General features: G+C 43.9%; 2 protein-coding genes across 2 annotated transcripts; one reads left to right on the plus strand and one right to left on the minus strand.

Annotated features, from left to right (window-relative positions):
- Positions 1-2,227: 2,227 nt before the first annotated feature.
- COIL (coilin) lies at positions 2,228-9,486 on the minus strand. The gene is made up of 7 exons (XM_002192483.7): positions 9,181-9,486; positions 6,733-7,903; positions 6,336-6,422; positions 5,741-5,788; positions 5,043-5,118; positions 4,218-4,306; positions 2,228-3,731 (listed from the first exon to the last, which is right to left on the minus strand). The coding sequence occupies exons 1-7, from the start codon at positions 9,429-9,431 to the stop codon at positions 3,636-3,638; spliced, it is 1,818 nt and encodes a 605-aa protein (XP_002192519.6). The 5' UTR covers positions 9,432-9,486; the 3' UTR covers positions 2,228-3,635.
- Positions 9,465-21,414, plus strand: SCPEP1 (serine carboxypeptidase 1). Its single transcript, XM_030287313.4, has 13 exons — positions 9,465-9,590; positions 10,514-10,659; positions 11,533-11,622; positions 12,327-12,482; positions 12,920-12,994; positions 13,199-13,271; positions 14,190-14,227; positions 14,411-14,539; positions 15,994-16,078; positions 16,843-16,956; positions 17,583-17,720; positions 19,116-19,279; positions 19,382-21,414. The coding sequence occupies exons 1-13, from the start codon at positions 9,539-9,541 to the stop codon at positions 19,445-19,447; spliced, it is 1,326 nt and encodes a 441-aa protein (XP_030143173.1). The 5' UTR covers positions 9,465-9,538; the 3' UTR covers positions 19,448-21,414.
- Positions 21,415-25,994: the final 4,580 nt, after the last annotated feature.

The raw sequence follows: 25,994 nt of genomic DNA on the forward strand, positions 1-25,994 counted from the left end.
TCCCTCTTCTGCCCTGTCTGCTGTTGTCCCAGGGATTTCCTTGGGGCCCTCTATATTTCTCCACCCATGCTGGCAGCAGGGATAAAAGGAGCAACCTGGCACAAAGTCTGTGACCCCCCCAATAATTTAAACAGAACCTGATGGCCTGCAGCGGAAGGAGCCATGTGCTCTCAAACTCTTGTCCAGTGGGCAAAGAACACCTTGTGTGGAGAACTGCTGAGGTTCCCTTTAATGTCATTTAAAAGTATTAGCAGGCAATCTTGTTGGCGTTAGTTCTTGGGGACTTCCAAGAATGTTCAGGAGTTAAACAGAATCACAGAATGAACTAGGTTGAAAAAGACCTTTAAGATCATCTAGTCCAACCTATGACCTAAACTAACACCTCCTCATCAACTAAATCATGGCACTGACTCCCACATCCAGTCTGTTTTTTAAACTACAGGGATGGTGATTCCACCACCTCCCTGGGCAGACTATTCCAATGCCCAACCACTCTTTCAGTGAAGAATTTCTTTCTAACATCTAACCTAAACTTGCCTCCGGGCAGCTTAAGGCTGTATCCTCTGGTTCTGTCAGTGCTGCCTGGTGAAAGAGACCAACCCCACCTGAGCACAGCCACCTGTCAGGGAGTTGTAGAATGATAAGGTCACCCCTGAGTCTCCTTTTCTCCAGGCTAAACACCCGCAGCACCCTCAGCCGTTCCTCACAGGGTTTGTGTTCCCAGCCCCTCTCCAGCCCTGCTGCCTCCTCTGGATGGGCTCAAGGTCCTCAATGTCCTTCCCAAACTGAGGGGACAGAACTGGAAACAGCACTCAAGGTGTGCCCTCACCAGTGCCGAGTACAGGGGGAGAATGACTTCCCTGGCCACTGTTGCTGATACAGGCCAGGGGCTGTTGGCCTTTTTGGCCATCTGGGCACACTGCTGGCTCATGCTCATGCTCAAAATTTGAAGCTATGTTGGGTGGTCTGTTACAAGTGAAATCAGCTCCTAGCCAGTTCTTTTGGACTATTAAATTAAAACTGGAGAATCATTGTAAAGCGGTGTTGTACAGATAACATGGACTTGTACCTACACCAGTTATCCCTCCAGCCTTTTAACACTCCTTCAGGATAAGCTGCAGAGGGGTTCTGTGTCACAGGGCTCTGAGTCACTGCCCAGTAACAGATACAGGTGCAGAACCGACAATGGAGGCATTGGGAGCTGCAGGGCCCTGACAGGAGCAAAAGCTCAAGATCAGCTCTGTCATGTGCTCGAGGGTGGAGTTTCTAGGAAATGGGCACGGTCACAGGTTTACAGCATGTTTACAGGTTTACAGACCAGGACTTTGTAACTGCTGTCAGAAGAAATGCAAACACCTGACAGGGGGCGGCTGAGAGTGATGGCAAAGGAACACTCTTGGAGAGCTGTGCTGTGCATGAGATGAGACAAAAGAGCAGCTCTTAATGCTTGCATTTTTTATTTTTCCATAGGTTCCTCAGTCCCGATAAGCCCACCCTGGGCTTATCTGGACTAAACCTCTGTCATCTTTCAAAGACTCAGCACCTTCACTGTATTTTCTGTGGCACTCATATGGAATCAGCTGATATGGACAAAGGTATGCAAATAAAAAGGGTAAATATAAACCCTCACAACTGTAGCTTCTGCTTCTGGAGCATAGCACAAGATGTTTAGAGCTCAGATGAGCAATTTAAGTTCCACATTGTCAGAGAGGGCTTGAGATTCTGGTTTGGAGAAAGCCCAACCACTCCTGTTGTCTATGAGACAATAAATTTTAACATAAAAAATTATTGCTAGCATTTGCATAGCTACTTAAGTTATTACTCACTTCTGCTTGCAAATACTTGAGAACTTCCTGTGATTCTGAACCGAATCTAACTCTTTGCCCAGCCACTGCACATTCAAAGTACCCCACAGAGCTTAAGCAGGGCTTTAGAAGCACAGTGGGATAAATGGCACCTCACATTCCTGCCCCCAGCAAAGGGGGAGCGATGGCAGAGCCCCAGGGACAGAAAGGCAGCAGTGAGGGTTTGCTCAGTGTTTCACCACCTCCTTGTGGGATTCATGTGCATATTGTTCCATCCCAGATTCCTCAGAGCAGGACGTGGATGGGACAGGGAGGGCTCTTGGCAGTTCCCTCAGACTGCCTGCCCCTGGTCTGATTTGAATTGAGCAGTGAAGCAGTAGCTTCACGCAAACTTGGTAACAATGGGTAAATAAAACTCAAGATTTTACGTTCAGAACACCCTCTCTTCTCAGAGGTGTATTTATTTTCCAGCATCACCCGTGTGGCACAGCCAGAGCAACTCAAAATCATGCCAAAAATGCACAGTAGGCAATGGAACAACAGGTACTGTGAAACATTTGCATGTAGCTTTTGCAACTTCCTAAGAATTAATCAGTAACAATTTCCCTTAGAAAAATAATCTTTCCATTAATCCCCACTGTCTGAGCATGACTGTGCTCCTGTTTGACATCCTCTTGTCATTCAGTTTCCAAGAACAGCCACACAAATCTAACCAAACTTTTCTCTAATAAACAAATCCTAGCATGAAATAATGGTATCTAAAGTGAACCACAAAACACAAATACATTTTACTTGTATAAAAATGATTCCTTCACAAACAAGACATTTTACTAGGGCTGACGCAAAAATGCACAGAACTTTAATGGAATCATGCACTAGGTCAGAGTACATGACAGCTAAACCATAATCTATAAATTTGCAGGTCTTTGTATCTAGGGTTTGCTTTTTCACATGTCTTTCCTGTAGGAGTCAGCTACCTTGCACAGGGATTATCTGAAAATGTAAGACTTGCCAAGGCTCCAGAGGTACAAGTCCCCCTCAATGCTAATAATAATTATTAGAGCTGTCAGTGCAGCGCCTTGCCAGCACCTGGTGACCCATTCTGCTGCCGGAAAGAAGCAGAAAGAAGAAAGAAAGAAGAAAGGAAAGAAGCAGGAAGAAGAAAGGCAGCACAGCAACTTCATCACTTAAAGGGCAAGTTGCTCTAAAACCAACAATAAAGGCTTTCAGAGCCTACATGGATTAACACAGCGGGACACAATTGTGCCAGGGGTTCATGTTATATTCCACTGGTTCTAAGCAAAGTTGACAGTTACCAGTGCTATTTATTTGCCTCAAAATTACAGAACCTTGAAATCCACATGCTTTTCTGGATATGTTTAGGTGAACTCTAAGTAACTACAAAGTCACAGCATTTGTATGCTGTGGCAACAGCAGAGGGACAGTTCTGCACATCAACAATATTTGTAATAAATTTTTAAATGAAAGTGACTTCTGGCAGTCACACAGCTCTAGCCAAACCCAGACATTTAAACAGTTACTCACAGTACAGGGCTGTGTTTTATCTTTTAATCAAACCATTCCAGTTCTGCAGCCTGGTACAGTAGAAATATTCAAACCCAACAGGTCTATATTAGACAGGTCTATATTAGACTTCCTATAATAAACAAAGTTTTCATGTATTACATAAAAACATAACTAAAGGAAAAAAAACATTTTTCTTTTGGCCTACTTCTTTTTAAGACAGTAACATCCATCAGTGCACCTGCCACCCTCAGAACCAGAAGGCAGCATTTCACAGAACAGAACTGTACAATTGTTCACATCTTTTCACATACTAGATGTTCCGTTTGCAACGCTGGATCCGTTCACTGGAGGCTCCACAATCAGTCTTGGCTCTATCAGCGCATCCCAGCTTTCAGTTATCTGAAAACAAACCACAGGCAGCATTTGGCAGGTGCCAGCAGCACCAGCAGATGCAATTTCTGTGCTGTTATGCTTTTGCCTGGACCACTGAACCAAGCTCACAACTCCTCCTGTGAGTCACTGATCCTACTGGAGAACCTCAACCTGCCTGATGTCCTGGGTAAGGAAAGATGCAGGTAAGAACAACGGTGATGAAAAGGAAAGCTGGTAAGAAAGGATCTCTGAGACATGATGTTGTTTATTAGCCAAAACAAGAACTTTGGTGAGTGGCGGTGACCCCAGTTAATTGAGTACCATGCAAGAACTGATTATTATGATGTAGACATGCACCTTCTTGCTAGAAAGAAACAATTACTTTTGCTTCCATTGATTCAAATCAGATGGATGATTACAAAGGAAATGTCCCTGAGGCGAAGAGAGGCAGGAAGCAGGGCAGGTGCCAGCCCTGCAGAGCTGGTGGCAGGACTCAGAGCAGGCCCCACGTACCTTGGTGTCCTGAGGCACCGCGTACTCGACCAGCTCCTCTCCGTCTGCAGACTGGTACACCAGGTCAAACTTCCCTGGCTCCTTAGCAACTGAAAAACCACACAAACAGCTCAACCAGCTACAAACCAAAGACACTTTAAATGTTTACCACAAAAGCCAATCAAAACCAGTTTGGTTTTGGGGTTTGTTTTGGGGTTTTTTTTGTGCTCAGTGTCTGGGTTCATAATTATAAGAAAAAATCTTGAGGAAAAATCGACTACTACACACCAAAATTAAGGTAATTATATGACTACTCACATGAGAAAGTCAACAATATCTTGCTGAAATTTAACAAAAATGCTCATATGCCAATTCATTAATTCTGGCTTAAGTGGTAACTGCAGGATACACAGTTTGAGAAACATTAATCATTTCAGGTCTCAGGAACTGCAACTTGTCATTGCAGGGACTCACTTCCACACCCACTGAAGATACACCATTATGACCTCACACTTTCTCCATAAAAAAATAATATAAAATATTTTCTTTCTGAAATAATTTCTTTCAGAAAATGAAAACACAGTAGAGATGAGTTACTGACCACTCAAACTAACTGAGAAAAATTATTTTGTAAATACCCATGAGCATCTTTCAGCTCAACTAGCAAGGGTTAGAACTTCTCAATTTAAATAGACTTTTTGAGGAAGGAATGAGGAGGGGAGGAGTGTGTTGAGAATGATCCCAAGGAAATCTGGAATACTCCTGAAAGATGAAGTGTTCCTTGGACTTCTGGTTTTCCAGGTGACAGCGCATGACAACAAGCCCTTGGTGTCCCCAGGTACGTACATTGTCCTGCTGATGTTGAAAGGATCTCAAGTTCAATCTGCTTTTTTTCAGCATTCCAACTGATTATTTTTGCCTCCTTCACAAAGCAACAAGAAAAGAATCAGGTACGATACACTTCAGCACTGGATAACTATTCCATATTTACAACCAGTGCACTACTTGATTGCTGCCAGAGGAAGTAAGTATATCTGGCTATCAAATTTTCCAGTCTCCATGTATAAAATGTACAAAGAATTAATGCTCAGCAATCTGTAGCTACTGGCATCAATAAATCAAAGTTACTCATTGTCACTAACTTTGCAGTTTAAATCAGTACTTGCCCAGAAACCAAGTTATTTGAAGTAGCAACAAAATTTTACTTGCACCAGTTTTAAGAACTTGCCCTGACTTCAAATAGCAGGTAGACTCAAGTAGACAGCTACATTTTTCTACTTGAGGATCTGCATTTTTTGTAATCTCTAAAATATTAATGATTATTAATAATCCTTGTAGTTGGTAGTTTGTTGTTGTTTTTCCTTTTTTTAGTAACAGCTACACTTTATCAATTACTTTCGGCTTCTAGAGTTTTGATTTTTACTGCTGACCTGTAGAGTCAACTGGATGCAAGGAAAAACACTCACAAAGTATCAAAATATTTAAGCCATACTTCACCCATCACAGTTCTGTGAGTGAAAGAAGGGAGGAAAGAAAACCAGTACCTTATATTCTGAAACTTCAGGACTGTAATTCTCGGTTAGTTCCAGGTGCTGTTGAAAGAAATGCAAGTAACAAACTGTAACTTTTCCCAATCTTTGATGATTCCACCTACATCCAGACAGCTTCTTCAGCAACAGAAAGTGCAAGAGCCAAGTCTCCTACTCCTGGAACCCAATGCCAATTGTGGTCCCAGGTAGACTTCTAGGACTTGCTGTTCCAAAGGATTTGCGTTCAGGTCAGGCTGTGTGAGGAGATCAGGGAAATGGATCCCAGTCTCCTCAACTGCAGGGATATAATTTTTATTTACTTTTTTATTTTGCAGTGCAGTGTAATTATTTGTATGGCAAGATTTCCAATAATATTTACATGAACAATTACATTGAAATGACAACAGAGACAGCATTTCTTGTGTTCTACAAATAAAGAAAGTCTGAAGAAATGCACTTAACTTCTGTATATATTCCAAACTTTGTCAAAAATCAAAGCCAGGCTTTACAACAAGTGATTTTTTTAAAGAAACAGTTAGGTCAGAAACTTAAAGAGTGTCACAAATGAAGCAATTTTAACCTACTAACATTTAGCATTTCCAGAGTTTACCTTAAAGGCAATTCTTTCTCCCACTCGGGGTGGAGCAGCTAGAAGAGGTAACACACTATAGTCTCTCTTGGGAATCTCCATGGGATTCTGTGAAACAAAGAGTAACCCACTGATTTAATTACTATATCAGTGAAAACAGAAGACAATGTTCATGCTGTTTGGATTGCAAGAATCACTGAGAAGAGCAAGGTACATGCTTTGTTTTTAGATATAGAATACAATCACTTTATTGTTGTTTCACAAACACGTCCTCAGGCTGACAAACTGAATTACAGTAAATAAAAGATCAGCCTTGATCCCACTAACCTATTTCTGCTGTTATGAGTTACTCTCATCCTATATATACTCTCATCAAGCTGCCAGAGAAAGGTGACCTCTGCCTGTGTCAGTCACTCACCTGGACAAGGACAGAAGTGTTTGTCGCAGCTTCATTCAACTGCCTCTGTTTCTGGCCTTCACTGCTGTAGTTACAGAAGAAGCCAGGGTTTGCTCCTCTCCCATGGCCCCTCATCATCCCACGAAACCCACGGCCCCTAGGTCCTCTCGGGAAGTTATCCTCTCCTGTTCCACGCCCCCTTCCACGGCTCAGGCAGGCAAACAGTCCTTGGCCTCTGGCTGGCATCTGTTTAATGCACCTCCTTACTATGGAATTATGCAGTCCAGCACATGCTGCAGACTTTCTAATGACAAGTGTGTCTGAATCTGAACTAACAGAGTCTGAAGAGAAGCTCTGTGCTTTGGGAGCTTTGGTGCTGTCTTTTACAGCCACCACACGGTTTGGCACCGATTTTTCCTTTGCAGTGCTGTCTTGTGCTGGTGTCACCGTCTCATCCTCTGTACTCGAGTCAGAATCTGAACTAGAAGACTGGGTTTTTTTAGCATTTTTACTAATTGCAGTCTTAGTCTTTTCAGTGTTAGACTTTACAGTCACTTTATTAGTTTTCACATCAGAATCTGAAGCAGCTTGGGATTTGTCTTTGGGAAGTGTCACCACTACAGGTTTATGGGTAGATTTATTTTCCTTTACATTTAATTCACTGCTGTCACTGTCAGATGATGTGCTGGAGGAATCTGAAGTTCCCACCCTCTTTTTCCTGGACTGTGTTGTGATCTTTTTGGTGCTATTTTTACCAGAATTTAGAGAAAAGCTCTCATTTGCCCGTTCTAAAGACATCTTTGCTGCAGCAACCTTTGTCTGATTTTCATCCTTCTTTTTTGTTGCCAACTGCTTCTCCCTCTCTGTTTTTTTCATCTTTTTAGAATGGGAAGTAGAGCTCTCTTCCTTACCTTCTGCAAGTATATTTCTTGCCCTAACTTCTTCCTTTCTTTTTCTTTTCGTATACCTTTTCTGAGAGTCCCAAGTATCTACAGAGGTCTCTTCCCTACAAGAGGAATACTCAAGGTTATGCTTCTCCTTTTTCTTTTTCCTTTTATGCTTGCCTTCATTCCTAGACAATTCTTCCTCATCCTCCTTATGTCTGTGCCTTTTTTTGTCTTCTTTTGTTGTGTAAATAAAGCCATCATCTATCTCTTCATAATCATCTGCAACTACCTCTTCCAATTTTACTCTGTTAAAAAAACAAACAAACAAAAGCCACCGTTCAGCATAATGAACACTTTTCCCCACATGTGAGCAGCTCAGGCAAGTTCCCCTAGAGTGGAGATGCTCCAGCTCTTCCCTGGACAGTCCAGAACCCTCCCCTGCAGGCACAGGCTCCCTTTCCATCTTCAGGAACATTTCCAACTGCTTGGCTCTCTCCATCCTTTGGATTTGCTGAGGTGTCTCAGGTGCTGGGAGTCAGTGCCCGTGGGACCCCCGCTCCCATTCCACTGCCCAGGGAAGGAAGAGCTCAGACCCCCGGGGAAGTTCCATCCCTGTCCCACCAAAACCACGTGGAGATTCACTGAATCCCAAAATGGGTCAGGCTGGAAGGGACCACAGTGGGGTCATCTGGTTCCACCTCCCTGCCTAACCAGGGTCATCCCAGAGCACAGGGCTGTGTCCAGAGGGGTCTGGAATATCCCCAGTGAGGGAAATTCCGCATCCTCTCTGTCCCAGCGTGCGGTCCCTGCACAGGGAAGCAGCTCTTCCTCCCGGTCAGGTGGAACTTCTTGGGCATCAGTTCCTGCCCGCTGCCTTTTGTCCCGCGGCTCGGCACCACCGGGCAGAACCCGCTCCGGCCTCTTGGCACCGCCTTTAGGTGCTGATAGGCACTGACGATGTGTGTGTGGGACCGACCCCCGATCCCGCTGTCGCGGTCCTTCTGTCCCGATCCCGGTCCCGATCCCGCTCTCTGCCCGACCCCGCTGGCCCGGTCCCTATCCCGCTGGCCCGGTCCCTATCCCGCTGGCCCGGTCCCTATCCCGCTATCGCTATACAGGTCCCACTGTCCCTATCCCGCTCTCTCTGTCCGATCCCGCAGCACCGGTCCCTGTAGCGATTCCGGTCCGGTCCCTGTAGCGACCCCGATCCCCGTCCCGTTCCGGTCCGGTCCCTGTAGCGATCCCGATCCCGATCCCGGTCCGGTCCCTGTAGCGATCCCTGTCCCGGTCCCTGTCCCGGTCCGGTCCCTGTAGCGATCCCGATCCCGGTCCCGGTCCCGGTCCGGTCCCTGTAGCGATCCCTGTCCCGGTCCCTGTCCCGGTCCGGTCCCTGTAGCGATCCCGATCCCGGTCCCGGTCCGGTCCCTGTAGCGATCGCGATCCCGATCCCGGTCCCGGTCCCGGTCCGGTCCCTGTAGCGATCCCGATCCCGGTCCCGGTCCCGGTCCCGGTCCGGTCCCTGTAGCGATCCCGATCCCGATCCCGGTCCGGTCCCTGTAGCGATCCCGATCCCGGTCCCTACCTCAGCGAGTCGTTGTCCCGCACGAGGCGCGCGCTCTCCGCGGGCGGCAGCAGCGCCCCCTCGAGGAAGAGGCTGAGGCGGGCGCGGCGGCTGAAGCCGAAGCGATGGCGGATGAGGCTGAGCAGGTCGGTGACGAGCCGCGCCTGGCCCGGCTCCAGCAGCAGCCAGCACAGCGCGCAGCCCGGGCTGGCCGGCGGAGGGTGGTCGAACACCAGCCGCAGCCGCAGCGGGCCGCCGCCCGCCGCCATCATGGAGGCGGAGGAGGACGAGGAGGAGGAGGAGGAAGAGGCGGGCGCGGGGCGGTGCCGGTCCCCAGGGCGGGCGGGCCGGTCCCGTGACCGCGGGAGCTGCGGGAGCCATGGGGCTGCTCCGGGCGGGGGCCGCGCTGTCCGTGCTGCTGCTGGCGGCAGGTACGGGCCGGGCGGGACGGGACGGGACGGGAGCGGGGCCTCTGGGCACGGGGCTCCGAGCGAAGCGCTCCTGTGTCCCGCAGCCGCTGCCGGGCAGGGCCCGGGATGAACCGCGCGAAATTCCGCTTGCCGGGTTGGCGGCCGGGAGGAACGGAGAGGGTAGTGGCAGTCCCGGCGGGAGCAGCAAAGCCTGGCCTCCTTGGCTTGGAAAAGCCCTATTGCTCCTGCTCCAGTGCGTTGTTGCCTTTTGACCTGATCATTGAGATTAGGTGATGGAGTGTCAAAGGTCTGTTCCGTGCCCGAGATGGGCAGTAGACTGACTGTGTAAGGTGACCAGACTTTACCGACTTAAATTATATTTTGGATTCCTTTAGAAGTGACCCTCTGTCTGTCTGCATCTGCCGTCCTTGGGGACTGTGAAGCGGTGCGGTCCCCGCAGACACCACATCGAGATGCTGGGATGAGTTCAGTTGCTCGGGTCATGGGGCCAATAACTCTGAGGCTGCGGGTTCGACCCCCGCCCGGGCCCTTCACAAAACTGTTGGACTCAATTTTTTAGGTCCCTTTCAGCTCAGAATAGTCTGTGATCCTTATCGAAATTGCAGCTGGTTATGGGAGTTATTTCACTGGGGCTGTGCCTTCATTCAGCCCAGGCCTTGAAAGCACATCAAGAACAAATCATTCCAGCGATTGGGCTGTTATTTCGGCAGCAGCTCTCTTAATTACACACTTCATGACAATAACTCAGCTGTGGGTGGGGGTGTAAGTATAGGTAGATTTCTTATAATAATTTTCTCTAATAGTAGTAACACTTCTAATTATCACACTCAAGATTGAAATGTAATGTTTTGGAACAATTCTGGTGGAAAGTCCAAAGCTGAGCCTTTTTACCTAGCTGATTGTTATTGTTGTTTCCCCTCAAGGTGTAGTTCTGAGGCAGCCCCAAGAACCCAAAGAGGTGTGGGGATATGTGGATGTTCGGAGCCAGGCCCACATGTTCTGGTGGCTCTACTATGCAAATAACCCAACCAAAGACTTCACAGAGTTACCTCTTGTTTTGTGGCTTCAGGTAAGGTTTGATGAGGGACACCAAAGCAATAATTCTTTCCATTTGTGCCTGGTTCAGTCTGATATCTGATATTGTGCAGCTCTACAGAAACAGGATTCCAAACTGCCTGGTTCTAAATGCCTTGCCTTGTGAATGAGGTGTTGGGGTTGGGAAAAATGAGAGTGATTTCATTCTGCAGTTGTGGGATGTCCTCAACTGTTCGCCTTCCATCAAGTTTGATTGCAGTAACAGAAGATGTTCTTATCTTTCATACAACAGTAGTGATTTTTGTGCACTGTAATTTCACAGCTCCTTTCCTGAAGAGTTTGTAGTCTAAACAATGTTCAGAGAGAGAGAGAGTAAATAAAATAACCGGAGATTGAGGATGATTTCTAAATGGAAACAATCCCAGTTTGATAAAAATGGTGGTGTGTTCTCCACAGTACATTGCAGAAGTTAATGTTGAATAAAATCACTTGAGGACTTGTTCTTGCTCTTTCTGGATTGTGTGAATCAGAGTGAAACCTACAAGCTGTACATGCTGATAAAGCTAATGACTTGCAAAGCTCCAGTTAACAGTTAACTTTTGCACTCCATATTCAGGGAATAAGGTTTTGAAACTGTGCTTATATAGCAGGCAGCTCACCAGAAGCTCTCACAAGTGGGTGACTGCTTCTCTGTTGAATTCTTGCTTTCAGAAATGGCATGTGTGTGCATAGCCCAAGACCATGAGGAACAGATCCTGCTCTGCAAATTAATGTGTACTGCAAAAGCCATTTCTAAAAATTTACAATCTGTCATTTTACTTACTGGCGGTCTTGTATTTTTCTTCCATCTGTCTTATCTGTGCCATGCTGCCTTTTAACATCTGTGTCATTTGATATTTCCCTGCAGGGAGGTCCAGGAGCTTCAGGCTGTGGATATGGGAACTTTGAAGAGATTGGTCCATTAGACAAAGAAATGAAACCAAGAAATACAACCTGGGTACAGTAGAGAGTTCAGCTTCTAACTACTAATTACAAATGTTTGTTTGCTTGTGTGAGCAGATGATGACTATACAAAAAGATCACAGAACAGTTTTTCATTTAAAGTTCAGTAGAACTATAATATTTCAGGATAAAATATTGTGGTTAATAAGTTAGCTGATAGGAATAGCCTTGTTCAGAACTGAGGGGTAGACATTAATTTGATTTGATAAAGTATGTCTGGTCTTCCATGGAACTGTGAAATGCAGATGTCTGGGAAACAGAGCAGGGAAATTGTAGAAAGTGTTCTTTCAAATCACAGCTCCACTGTCTGCAGTCACAGAGTTTTTTCTGGGTGGCTGGCAGCGTAAAACCTATAGCTTATAATTACAGGTCCAGTATGGCCTTCAAGGGAGAACAAATGACAGCTGCCTGTGAAGGTGGAAGTTTAATTAGAGCAATATATCTGTGCCCTGAGTTACCAATAGTCTGAAGTACTTGGAGTTCCCCTAGGTGACCTGCCCCTGGATCACTGGGAGTTTTTTTGGATGTACTTCTCATTACAGATTGGGCAAATTGAAGGCCTTTATGTTGCACCTAATTTTTCTGCAAGTTTTTTCAGGTCCAGTAATTTGCTGGCTCAGTTAATCATTTGTGCCATCAAAACTAAGATTTTTGCTGGCACTGAACTGAGGTTTTACACAAACCTTTCTGCTTCTACAGTTGCAGGCAGCCAGTATCTTGTTTGTGGATAATCCTGTGGGCACTGGATTCAGTTATGTGGATGATTGTAGCTTGTTTGCCCAAAACCTTACCGCAGTAGTTTCTGATATGATGGTTTTTCTTGGAGAATTCTTCAAGTGTAGAACAGAATTCCAGGTAAGTGAATTGAATTCTTGTTTATTGTTGTATTTTTCTCTGCTTTTAAATAGAATTCAAAAAGAATTATGGAACAAACTTCCAGATGAGCAGTGTTTTGCTGCTAGGTAGTGTGTGGTGCAGATATAACCAGTGTCTCTTATTTTCCACATTTCAGAAGATGTATCTTGATTTTGGGGTTTCGTTAGGTAAGCATTGGGATGGAGTTTTGTCAGGATCACAGCTGCTTATGGTTCCAAAATGCTTCAGAACCAACCCCAGCAAATCACCAGGATGTTATGGAAAACTAATGTGCAGCTTAAAATAAGAAAAGCATTAAATGTTTGAGGATGAGAGGTGAACAGCCAGTGCCTGGGTCCTGTGGGATCTGGGAGATGGTTGGAGGCATCTTCTGCCCTCCACACAACGAGTTCTTGGTGTGGTTTTTCTCTCCTCAGACCATCCCATTCTACATATTTTCTGAATCTTATGGAGGTAAAATGGCTGCTGGGGTTGCTTTAGAGCTGCACAACGTAAGTACTTGAAGAATAAAGTTCACTTTTCACTTTAAAATGGGGGGTCCTACAAGTACTTTTATTTTCTGGAATACACTGTCCCTGTTGCCTAATTCACAGTGCTACTTCCTTTTTTCACGTAATGAAAACTGATTCTAGAGTCATGAATAGCTAAAATTTAATTATTGGTGTTTTATTTTGGTTTTCCTCTTATTCACAAAGGCTGTTCAAAAAGGGACCATAAAGTGCAATTTTATGGGCGCTGCTCTTGGAGACTCGTGGATTTCACCTTTGGGTACGTTTAAACTCCTCAGACTGTGGATGATTTGTTGTTGTTATTTTGTTTTGTTGGGTGTTGTAATCATTCCATGAGTACCTGAAGTCAGAAAGGCCATCCCTGCCTTAAGTGAATTAACTCTCTAGTGAGTCTGGTAAATCAAAAATAAATACTGCAGCCTTACAAGTTTTCTTGTGACTGATGAATCTCTCTTATAGAATGTATTTAGATTAGGAAAAATCAGAGAGGAAGGTCAGCGAGGAGCACACTTGCATCTGAAGTGGAGGGATGATAAAATGTCCCTACACATCTCCACAGCCTCTGAGGTGTTTTTGGCTGAAATGTGGCCACCAAGCTATTCACAAGGCTGCAAGTGAGATTTGTGTCTGGTGAGGATAAAACGCAAATTAAAGGGCTCTTGGTCCTTCAGTGGTATTGGCAAGGGCAGGCTTCACAGATTATCTGTAGCACAGAATAAATACCAAGCAAACTCTTATCTGTCTGCCATCATCTGATCCTTGAGAATTACAAAGTTGTTATAAAACACATTTGTTTTATAACTCAGTTTTTACCTCATGACTTTTCAAACAGATCAGTTTAGATAATTCCCATTCTCCTGTTAGACCTCTGCCCATGTTTGGCAATGTGCTGCAGTGCTGGGGGGAGAACATTTTGATAAAAACATGTTGGTTGCTTTAAATAAATTTCACTGGTTAACTCATAGGAGTTTAATGATGTTGCAGGATTTGTAAAGAACCTGCTCTGTGGTACATAACTTTAGGGTTAAACAGAGCTTACTGTATCTTTTTACTGATTAAGTAATCTGCATTTATTTTTCTTATAAGCATTGTTGCCCCAGTAAAGGAGAAGTAAGTTAAATCTTACGTCAATAATTGATTATCAGTTTGATGTTTTAAATCTGTTCCGTTTGTTTAGACTCTGTGCTGTCCTGGGGGCCCTACCTTTACAGCACTGTAAGTACTTTCTTAAACTCTTGGTCCTCACCTGATCCCTTGTGCTGCCATACAGTACAAATGAATGTTGAATTTTAAGATTACCTCTTGGCCTGAATAAAACCTAAAAAGCATGGAGGCTGTTAGCAATAAATGGATGTGGAATTGTAATTGAAGCTGTCCTTCTTTGTGTTTGTCTTCCAGTCTCTCCTTGATGATAATGGTCTAGCAGAGGTGACTGCTGTTGCCAAAGAAATAATGGATGCAATAAATAAAAATCAATACGGGCTGGCTACTGAGCTGTGGGGCAAGGCTGAAAGTGTCATTGAAGAGGTAGGACTAACATTAAGAACTAACTGCTGCCTGGGGAGGCACATGATTTCAAGTTATCCTTTCTATGAGTGCTGAGCTGGCATGAATTCTTCAGCCCTCTGCCCAGTCATTTTTGCCAGGATTTGTTGTATCCCAGTGCTGATATAAAGGAGTGTTTGCTATGCCCTGCTGGCAGAGTGACAGACAAAGTGGGCAGGACAGCCCTTGTGGTCTTCCAGTATTGCACTGAGGTTTCAGCATACAATAGTCCTCTTGATTCCACAGTTTCAACTTAAATAAACTGTATCTGCTGGAAAGCTTTGAGTACTGAAAACTGCATCCACCAAGACACAAACTTGAAGTTAAGCACACATCTCTGTTTCAAGAACTACAATAGGTGCACAGGATGGAAAGGAACCTCAAGTTTATGGTCTGTTACTGTGGGTCATTGCATCTCGTTACTTAGAAAGTTCCAGCATAAAAGACTAGTAAAGTTTTGCTTTGATTTCTCCTGTTAAAAGGTTGCTCCAAAATCTAACTGTTGCATCTCATTCTTTAGTACACATAAGGCTCTGACTTCCTTGGACAGAAAGGCTAATCTGGAGCCACTTCCTTTTTTTTCTTTTTTTGTTCTTTTTTTTGTTTTGTTTTGTTTTTGTTTTGTTTGGGTTTTTTTTGTTTTTTTCCTTCTGTGATTCATAACTGACAGTGCCTTGCACATAGTTGGTTTCACTTCTTGCTGTTGAGAAGGAACTTCTGGTTTCTGTTTTACTTTTCAAATCTACTTGGCTTCTCCTCTCAGTTGTTATGGTGCTGGCAGGTGAAGGTATTGCAGTTCTTCTGCAGTTGATGTTGTGAGCTGATTTCTGACCTAAGCATTAGAACTTTAAAAAAATCAAAAATCAAGTAAAGGACTTCAATAATCTGGAGTAACTTCTGTAATGGCAACACTGCTCACATTTGTCCTTGGATGCAGGCAGCCAATCTGCAGTGCTTGGGCACATCCAGCTGTCAGCAGTTCCAGAAGAGGGGTGGCTCATACCCAGCACCACATTTTTGAGGAAGCATTTTAGATTTTGGAGAATTGTAGGTTGGAAGGATGTTGAGCAGGAGTGGCACCAGACCAGAGCTGGCAGTAGGGGCTGTCTAAAAGCATCTCCTGGTACTGAAGCTCTCTGCCATGAGTAATGCAGACTTCCTGTAGGTTCACATCTGCATCAGAGGAGTAAATAATATCTCTGGCACAACCCATGTGTGAGCAATACAGGCTTGAGGAATCTCCCACTTCTCAAAGCAAATGTAGAACTGAAGTTTTTCCACAAGTATCTTCCTGGTGTGCAGGTAAAGTCACAGATCACAGGGTCCTTTATTTAGGATAACTTATCTTTTTTTTTTTTTTTCTTTTCAGGAGAGACTCTTCTTCGTCTCTAAGAAATGTTTTTATTAGTGTTACTGAAATTATCTTGTGTTTTCAGAACACAGACAATGTGAACTTTTATAACATCTTGACTAAGGAGGTTCCAGAAGTGAAATCAGATGAACAAGAAAATCTCCATCTCAGTAAGTTGTATTTAAATACTCGAACTTCTGAGGCCCTGTGTTTCCATTCACATACCTTCAACTTTGACAGTGGAAAGAGTCTCAATGTGGCACATCTTTAAAATGGATGTTGATATTCTCCTGAGCAGAACTTGTTTGCTGTTGCATAAGTAGAGACAGATAGGAATGTGGAACAACCCTATAGTTGACACCTCCACCTCTACATCCTGCACAAATTACAGCAAGGAAGCATTCAGTATAATTGCAACATCATTTCATGACCTTTTAAGTTACTTCCTCTTACTGTCTTTCATTTCTGTCTTTAAGACAGGACACCAAAGTGTCTCATCAGTAGAAACAGCCTGATTAAATTCTTGCTCCGTGATTTTTGTGCATCAATGTGAAAAACACATGTGTAGATCTTCTTTCAAGCTCTTTTTCTGTTGGCTTCATAAGGCAAGGTGAAATTAACTCCTGAAAGTAAAACATTGCAGTTCAAAAATAACTGCTCTGTTGAGAAGAGCCATGGGGTTGAAGCAGGAGCTGATGCCCAGAAAAAGTGTAGTGCTAGTTAAAAGTAGGAATGGAGGTATTCTTCCTGTATCATCCTGCCCTAAATAAGGGTTGATTTCAGTGGTTTACAGTAAAAGTAAGTAAATCTATCTCTGGTGTTGCATCTTCATTAGAAAACGGTTTGTTTGCCATAGATGACACTAAAGATTGTTATCTGTGCAGGATGGAGTCTTAAGCGTGCCACTGATCAAAGCCTGTTCGATGTTTTCCAGTGCGGCTTTACCAGCGCCACGTCAGAAAAATGCATCAGAGCAGCCTCGATGAGCTGATGAATGGGCCCATCAGAAAGAAGCTGATGATCATTCCTGACTGTGTGAAGTGGGGAGGTACTTTCCTGTCTGTTAGTGTGCACCTGATGAGTTCATTACCACTGTTTACAGTATTGCATCCAGTAGGAGAATACTCTGACAGCTGGGCATGTTCAATTGTCATTGTCCATGGGGCAAAGGAGGGGATTTGTTCTCAGAAATGATGTCGTGGGGCAGGTCTGTGGGAGCAAGTGTGGTTCTGGTTCTGCTGCTTGTATCTATCTTTAGCCAAGTAACTAAAACTAGAGGGGAGAGGGGAAGATCCTCTGTATTTCAGGAACTGATTTCTGTCTTTCATGCAGTCTGGCTGAAATTCCTGTCAGTTTTTCTGTGCCAGAAGTCTGGTGTCATGTAATGATGCATCTTACAGAGGAGGGGGTGTAAAACAGGCTTACACGACTGATGTCAGCACTTTGTGTGTAAATAGGAGCCAGAAACTACAGCATTGTCTATGAGCTCCAGTGGGAGCACAGCTGCTGTCTGGTTCTCCTGTTCCTCAGACTGATAAATCACTGCCACTTTTGGCTAGGACTGCTTTTTGTGGGCCTGTGAACTCCATTTTAAAGCCTTTAGCCCATGCTTCTGTCCCAGCTTGGGGATGATATCCTTCATCACTTAAAATTTGTCTTTCTGGTTCCAACCAGGTCAGTCCAGACAGGTCTTTGAGAACATGGCTGAGGACTTCATGAAACCTGTCATCGATATTGTTGATCAGCTTTTGGCAGCCAATATCAGTGTTACAGTCTATAATGGGCAGCTGGACCTCATTGTTGACACCATGGGTGAGGAACTTCTTGACTGGGGGTGGAAACAGAACATATGATGAGTAGAATGTGGAGCTGTCAGTATATTGGTACCCAGATTTCTCCAATCTTGTGTGCAAACCTCTTACCTAACTAGCAGTGCTTAAATACTACAGTCATAAGTGAGCAGCACTTACAATGTTTTGCTTATATCCCTCTGCGAGAGGCAAATCCTTTACCTCCATTATACTGTTGAGAAATGGATCTGCAACATCAGTAATTGCTTGTTTCAGTGAAGCTAATAATTCACTTAATCCTCCTGGATAGGCACATAGATGTGTATGTGCTCATTCATAGGCAAAGAATGCTGGTAATTAATAAGGGAGGGTGCAGTAGAAGAGTGATCACACCTGCTTTTAGTGTAGGCTCCTGCACACCTTGGGCTTTGTTTGCTGCTTGCAAGATGCTGGTTTGATTCAGGGGCAGTTTGGGAGCCAGGCAAAGTGCTGCTGAAATGCCTCACAAGGCTGCTGTGCTCCCTTCTGCTGGTCTTTTCTCACTGAGTTAAAGACTCTGCAGTCACAGACTCCACAAGCACCTTCCTGTGTTGTGAAAGGCTTTATTCCTTGTATGTCTCTGTCCACTTAGATATTCAGATGCCCTTCATTAACAACACAGCAATAAATAAGTCCAGGAAGCATGGTATTTAGGCTGTCAAAACATATTAGGTGTTAGTGATGCTCCAGTTTATCACATTTTTGTCTAAAATTGAGCTGTAGTTAACACATAAAGTCTTCCAGCAGTTCACAGGTAGGTTAAGGCTTTGTCCCCCCTTGAAGTCCTAGAATTGATCTTGTTGCTGTCTTGACCTCCACGTTCTCTAGCAGCACCTGGAAACAGAAATTTTTTTCAGTCTCCTCTCAATGAGTGTCCAACAAACAGAGAAACTGGTCTGTACAGTTTCAGTGCCTCTTCTGAAACAGTGCCTCTTCTCATTTCCAGGAGGGGGACTTGGTATGGTTGGTCCTTCTGCATGGCAGGACAGTCAAGGTGTTTGAGGTGCAAAGTGAAATATGTTGGAATTTCTAGGGCTGCAGAGCCTCCAAGAAGCACATGTTCAATTTGTACAATCCTAAATCCATTTCACACACACTTTCACTGTTTACTTATTCCCTTCTCCCCTCCATTGGTTTGTTTCAGTTTGTCCTGAATTTTCCTAGGCATAACAAAATTGTTTTTAGGATCTGAGCACAGACTCTGTGCTAGCTCTGCTGTACTGGTATCCAGTACAGGGGGCATCCAGCTGAACTGGACTCCCAAGCTGCTGTGGAACCAAATATCAGTAATTTCCAAGTAATGGTAATCAGTGCTTGGAAATCAATTACCAATACTTTCCAAGTATTGGTAATCAATGCTATCTCTTATTTCCAACAGGCCAGGAGGCATGGATCCGGAAACTGAAGTGGCCTGATTTGGAGCAGTTCAGCAAGAAAAGGTGGAAAGCACTGTATGTATCTCCAGAATCTACTGAGACAGCTGCTTTCCACAAGGCCTATGAGAACTTTGCTTTCTTCTGGATTCTCAAGGCTGGGCACATGGTAAATAATAAAGTCCTTGGGGTGGAATCAGCAAGAATGTGTGTGTAGCTGCTGTCTGCTTCCTTATAGCAGCTGCTTATCCTTTGCTTTTCTCTCTGCTAGGTACCAGCTGACCAAGGAGAGATGGCACTCAAAATGCTCAGGATGGTGACTCAGCAGCAGCACTAGGGGAGGGGAAATCATCTGGTCTGGTCTGGAGTGTGATTCTGGATCCTAAGCCAAAGGAGGCACAGTGGCTGTTTCAACACACAGCCTCCCTCATCTTGCTGATACTGTGCACAAGTGCTTGTGGAAAGGCATTTTTTTCCTTGAATGAGTTACTGCTTTTGAATTTTTAAGCTGTGATTTGCTGCCTTAACACTGTTCATAAATGACTCTTCCAGAGGGAAGGCCCCTGTCATAAAGAACAAGCCCTGAACCTTTGCCTTGGAAGGATTTTGTGCTCTTTCCCTTCCCTGAATGCTCCCTTGTCTGTCTGCACACCAAGAGTAAAACTGATTTGACTTGATTTGCTTTGTGTTCCTCTGGGAGAGCAGACCTGCTTCATGAGGCTGTGGAATGTTCCTTCCTGTGTCCTCAGGCTTGAGTCACCCGGCTGGATTATAAACTGAAGACATGGAAATGCCAGGACAGAGGACCTGCCCTAGAGGAATCACAGTTCATTTCATCTTGCTGAGGTGCCTGAATTAGGATCCAGGATTCTTCAGACTTCCTCTGCTGTGGAAGAGAGAAAAACATCCCACAGAGGAGGATTTGTCCCTTTTCATCTGACCATTTGTTTCCATTTTTCTTAATGCCCACTACTGAAACTTTGCCTTTATCCTCAACACCTAAAGCACATCCAGCAGGAATTCCTGCTTTTCTGTATCCTGAAGCAGAAGGCCTGTTAATACCCTCTTGTACCAAAGAGTCCCAACAGACAGAAGCCTCTTAAAACCTTCTGGGTTTAGCCAGAAGGAAAGGAGCATTATTTGAGCAATAATAGCATAATTCTGAAAGACAATAGGAGTGTTTAAAAGAAGGATATACACAATCTTGATCTGTGTCTTTTAGAGATTTTTTTTAAGTCTTGCAGAGACCTATTATTTTGAAACATTTTTTTTTTATAATACATAATCAAGAAGAGACTTGGTCAGACATCATTTGACTTTTGCTATGGAGCATGAACTAGTTGTTTTTTATTGGTGTCTGATAGGAGGCGCAACAGCTGCTTCCAGCTGTCAGAATCCTAAATAAATAGCAACCTCTCACTTACTCCAGCCACTGGAACTGTCATGAAATACCTGATAGCACTGTCTTAGCAAGAGCTAAGGCACTGTCCTGGCTGAGGGCAAATTTGGGAGGAAACTCCAAAAGGGTCCCTCTAGAAAGCAGAATCAAGTCCTTCCCTCTACTGGTTCAGGAAAAGATTTCCTTGAAGAAAAGCGGAAAAAAACTTTGTTTAACAAGCAAAGTATTCACAAGCATAAAAAAATAATAGTATTAAACAATAAAACCTCTTGCTGTTCTGAAAAGATGGCAAATTCAGAAAGTCCTTGTGGGGTGTAGCTCAGCTCGCTCAGTCTCTTACCAGTCCCTCCTGTGCTGGAAAATGCCACATCCCAGGCACCAGTGGGCCACAGGTGTAAGCTCCCAGTGTTTTCTGGGGTTTCAGTCCAGAGCAGGTTTGAACAGTTCCAAGGGAAAAAAAAAAAACACCACAGTCCAGGGAACTTCACTGCCTCAGCTAGCTGAAAAAATTAACTAAAAAGCAAAGGAGAGCTCTCTCCCATCTGTGCTGCAGACAACACAGTTCAGGAGAGGAAAATGCTGAAGCTCTCTGTCTCTATGTTTTGAAAATAATTGCCTCCGTTTCGCTTCTTCTCCCCTGCTTTACTCTCAGATCTAGTTTTAAAGGTGCACAACTTATTTCTGGACTGAATAGACAAATGGGGATACAATTCAGCATCATAAAGTAACCCCAGGACAGGCACAGTGCTGTGTGAACACACATGCAATCACCCAGCAGCTGCCCTACTGGCACCTAATAATTGCTTTCCTTTTTCATGTTCCTTTCTTGCATTCTTGAGAACTTTAGCAATTCAAATCTAGGTTTGTTTTTTTAAACACCTTTTTCAATAAATAGGTCTAATTCATCTCTCTTCAGCATCACACTGATTTCACTGCTTGCAAATGGCATATTTGCTGTTTTGGCTTTTAGTTGAACAAGAGGAGGTTACTACCAGTGTGTAAATTTGCATATCTGAATTCTTTGAATATTTTAAAATAATTTGTCTAGCAAATCAGTATGGTTTTGCCTGGGTAATGTGCTGGTTTGGGCTGGTATAGAGTTAATTTTCTTCCTAGTAGAAAGTATGGGCTATGTTTTGGATTTGTGTTGGAGATTGTTGATAACACAGGGTTGTTCTAGTTGTGGCTGAGCAGTTCTGACAAGGCCTTTTCTGCCCTCATCAGACCCTACCAGTGAGGGGCCTTTGGGGAGCACAAGGAGTTAGAGGGGACACAGCCAGGACAGCTGACCCTGACTGGCCCAAGGGATGTCCCAGGCCAGGTGGTGTCATGCTCACCTGGGGGGACACTGGGGGTGATGCTGTTTGTCTTCCCAAGTAACTGCTGCATGTGATGGAGCCCTGCTTCCTCGGAGACAGCTGCACACCTGCCTGCCCATGGGAAGTGGTGAATGGATTCCTTGTTTTGATTTGCTTGTTGCCTATTAAACTGTCCTTACTTCAGCACATGGATTTTCTCACTTTTACCCCTCAGTCTCTCCCCCATCTGTCTCGGGGGGGACAGTAAGTGGGCAGCTCTGTGGTGTTTGTTTGCAGGCTGGGGTTAGACCATGACAGCTGTTTGAGTAGGCTGGTCCTCAGTCCTGTTATATACAACATTCTGCATTAATCCTAAGTTAATACTATAGGGCTTGAGAGAGGCAAATAATTGAAAAGGTGGTCTCTCCAGAAAGCAGCATTTAGTGTTGTTCTCACCCCTCTTTATCAAATGGGACATTGGTTCAATTGCCATGGGCTGGTGCTCAGTCACAGGCTTGAGGCATCTGTTCCTTTTCCTGCTTTGTTTTAGCTTCAGCAGTTTTTTTCTGTTGGCAGACACAGCTTGGGAGGAAAAAAGATGGTGTCAAGAAGGCTGGTGGTAATGATTTGTTAGTTTTAGGGGCTATTCCAAATCTAAATGTGCTAGAATAAAACCACTTGCCTAGGGAACCAGGCTTTTAGCTAGGGTTCATTTCAATGCAAACAACAAAGCAGCAATCTGTTAGCCTCAAGGAAGATTAGTTTTATTCTAGTAAAGGCTTTGTCACTGGTGTGTCACAGCTCTAGATCACGACAAAGGTAAGTCACCTGTCCAGCAGATGCTGTAAGAAATCAGTTGCTTTGAAAGGAGTTCAGGTCCTGCTGTGTTTGTCCACTTTGATTTCATGCACTGCCTTTTTCAGACAAGGGCAGTCACTTGGCAAATCCATTAGAGTGATTCATTCTAAATATTAGTAAGATGTTTTACAGATGCTGGATCACTCAGAAGAAAACAGCCCAGTGTTTTTCATCCTCTGCAGCTGCAGGCTCTGATTGCATGGGTAGCCTGACAGCCACTGACTTATTTTGCTTACCATCAGTTTAAGCTAATTTTCACAAAAACTGCTTCAGCATGAATAGTTTTGGCTTTCTATAACAATCTACCTTCTCCAAGCCAGAGAAAGAAACATAGAAGTTTCTTTAAAAGCCACAACAAAAGAAGAATGTCTTGTGTACTGAGGCAAGATGGAAATCTTGGAGCACTTCTTCATTGTCATGTTGTGTCTATTATCCTGTAAAAATTCTATGGCAGCACAATTTTTATGTGTCACTTCTGAACTCTAAGACATATTCATGATTTTCCAGAAGGGATTCAGGAATGGAGTAGCAATTTATCTGGCCCAAAGGTGATGCAGAAACAGTAAGAACTTCAACACAGCAGAGTTCACCCTCAAGAAGTTTCTCCAAACCTGTTTTTAGCCTTAGCTATAGGATAGATTTGATAGTTAAGGAGAAGTTACAGGTTTTGTGGAGGAACAAATAAATCATTTGGTCTTTCCTTGGGGAGGATTTTTTCCCCACCACCCTTTGTGGTAGGTGATGAGTTAGGAGAGAACTGTGTTGGCAGGAGAAGAGGTGTGTTAGCATGAATGGCCTAATGCAGCAGTTTTCAATCAGTCACCTAAAACATCACCAAGGAAAGCAAAGCATCCTTTCATATATTGACCATTACTCTTCACTGTGTTTAAGTAATTCAGTGGCAAGCACCAGCAGAATTGATTATTGAATTAACTACAGCAATGGTCTACACCAGTTGGGAATACTGCTAAGCCATGTCCCACCCATAGGGGACTTCAGAACTTCCAGCATTGGTCTGAAATGCTCCTAAAGTAGTAATCTTCAGGACATGCCTTTTTTTATTCCCTCCTAACCTACTTGAGGTTGGAAAATAAGGCACTATAAGGGCACAGCAGTGTGCCTCAGAAGACCAAAAACATGCAGATTCCAGCTAATGTGTCAGCTCTGCTGTCCAGTATTTCCACTGCATTATTGCACAATTCTAGATGCAAAGTACATTTGTGGTAAGGCAAGATTTAGGATGTAGGACTTGTCCAAATTTCATTTGGATGTCATGTAGACAAACACAAGTACAGATTCACAGGGGGCTTGACAAAACAAGGCCAGAGTGACTGTACAGCAGAGAGGCAAACATCACACTTTTACTGAAGCTGATTGAAATCCAAGAGCTAATTTCTCTTCTCCCCTAGTTTTTATCCCCCAGTTTCAACACCTACATTTATAGATAGATACTGTTCTGAATAGGGCTGTTTTTAAATGCTGTGAATCCTCTAAGAAGCAGCTGGAATAATTCCATCTGCAAGCTGTAGTGCCTAGACTTGACAATGCCTACCACAGTCATTTTTGAAGGCAGCTATAAAGTCTGCTAGAACCAGCCTGGTTAAGCTGCTTTTCTCTTGCTTCTCTGGTCCTGAATGTCCTTTTTAGGGCTATTTCTCTACAAGCTGGTTGCAGTGTGCCTTTGAACCAGACTCTGCTCACCAGCATGAGCCCCACTTGGCCCATAGATGGTCACAGCAATAATGATGCTGCACCTACATTCTCCTGTATAAATACTTTTGTTCTGTCCTTTATCTCCCATTATCAGCCATCTTGGACTCATCTCCCTCAATCTGTTTGGAGACAGATTGAGGCAAAAAGTGATGACTGACATTAGCATCAGTATGGTATACCATGTTCTAATTTTGTTAATTCTCTCCCGTTTCTCCTTGCTGAATACAGCAATATCTGGGAATTAAATTCCTGTAGTCAGCTCTACTAAAAGCAGATGGAACAGATTTATTCAGATGTTGTGTAGTCCATCTTGGATAGGATAAAATATCTTGGATAGGATAAAATAAACAAAATCATAGAAACTTCATTTGAAGCAGTAAAAGATGACTTTCAACAGTTTATATGGTTGTATTATGGGTGAGTTAGGCTAAAAAATACACTGGCTGGTGCATCCTCAGTCTGTTACAGCTGCTAGATTTTTTTCTAGATGATTCATTTATTTTTTAACAAATTGAGGGAAGGAAAGGAGATTTAAAAATGTCTTCAGGAATCTGGGGCTTAGGTCTATTAATGTGATTTCCTTGTTGGAGCCAGAGAGGAATGCCTGTGTGTCACTTGACAGCCCTATTTGGGGTAGAAGTTGAAAACAGTTTGACTGCTGCTACTACACTGGGTCTGCTTTTCACAGAGTTGTCCTGGAGCTTTAAACATTTTATTGCTTTCAAGAGGTTGCCAGATGCAATTTTGATGTTATAATCGAAGGGAAATCTAAGCCTGCCCAATTACTTGGAAGTGGTCAGAGGAAAGTGGGCAGGTGCTGTCCTTTCCCGGAGGCAGCAGGGAGGTTTCTGGGATGTAGCAAGAAGAAAGCCTTGGCCCCAGGGCATCTGGAGGACTGTGGGATGTGGAAGAGGGAGAAATGTGTCCATTCACCTGTTATTCTTCTTCCAGCCTCGGCAGGGGATGCCTTGGGCTGGTGATGCAGTGGAGTGACCGACCACTCGGTGGAGTAAGGAGACCTCGGAATGCCAGGGGAACACGCTGGCCTTGGCATCTGCAGCCCTGGTGCTGGCTCTGAAAACACCTGGGAATATTCGTTTGATCCTATGAATTCCCAGTGGAATCAGCTTTATGGGAATGGCCACAGAGGATTGTTTATTTTAGCTGTAACTTCGGGAGAACAGGTAGTTTGGTCTTTGTATGTGTGTTGTAAGAAGAAACAAATAAGGCATTAATGTGTTTGCATTTAGTGCAGTTGCTCTCTAGCTGGGCTCATCTGACAGAATTTTGCTCATGCCTAATTCATAATCTGATAAGAATGTTGTTGAAATCAGGGAAGACCATTCATACTGTGTAAAATTAATCCAGTAAAACTTTTACAAGGTTTACTGGATTAATTAACTGGTCCTATAGCATCAAGAACATTTCAGAGGAAGATCCTTGCTTGTAGAAACATTTTTCCAAAATTTCTAAGTTTTGTTCTTGCTGTTTAACTTTTTATAAAAGAAAATTAGATTAGAGGAAAGGTAGTAAAAAAAAATCAAGTATCTTGCTTCTGTTCCAAACTTAATTAAGCTAGTCTGAAAAAACTCCATTGCCTCTTAAGTAATATTTTT

Source organism: Taeniopygia guttata, chromosome 18, assembly GCF_048771995.1.
Source record: "Taeniopygia guttata chromosome 18, bTaeGut7.mat, whole genome shotgun sequence".
NCBI classification, from domain to species: domain Eukaryota; kingdom Metazoa; phylum Chordata; class Aves; order Passeriformes; family Estrildidae; genus Taeniopygia; species Taeniopygia guttata.

Bases quoted from the DNA above. Each gene is read 5' to 3' on its own strand.
- SCPEP1 (XM_030287313.4), top strand. From the start codon at position 9,539: ATGGGGCTGCTCCGGGCGGGGGCCGCGCTGTCCGTGCTGCTGCTGGCG. The intron at 16,079-16,842 runs GTAAGTTGTATT...GATGTTTTCCAG, and splicing joins ACAAGAAAATCTCCATCTCA to TGCGGCTTTACCAGCGCCAC. The intron at 17,721-19,115 runs GTGAGGAACTTC...TATTTCCAACAG, and splicing joins CCTCATTGTTGACACCATGG to GCCAGGAGGCATGGATCCGG.
- COIL (XM_002192483.7), bottom strand. From the start codon at position 9,431: ATGATGGCGGCGGGCGGCGGCCCGCTGCGGCTGCGGCTGGTGTTCGAC. The intron at 5,789-6,335 runs GTAAACTCTGGA...TTCTTTCAACAG, and splicing joins GAGAAAGAATTGCCTTTAAG to CACCTGGAACTAACCGAGAA. The intron at 3,732-4,217 runs GTACGTGGGGCC...GTTTGTTTTCAG, and splicing joins CGGTGCCTCAGGACACCAAG to ATAACTGAAAGCTGGGATGC.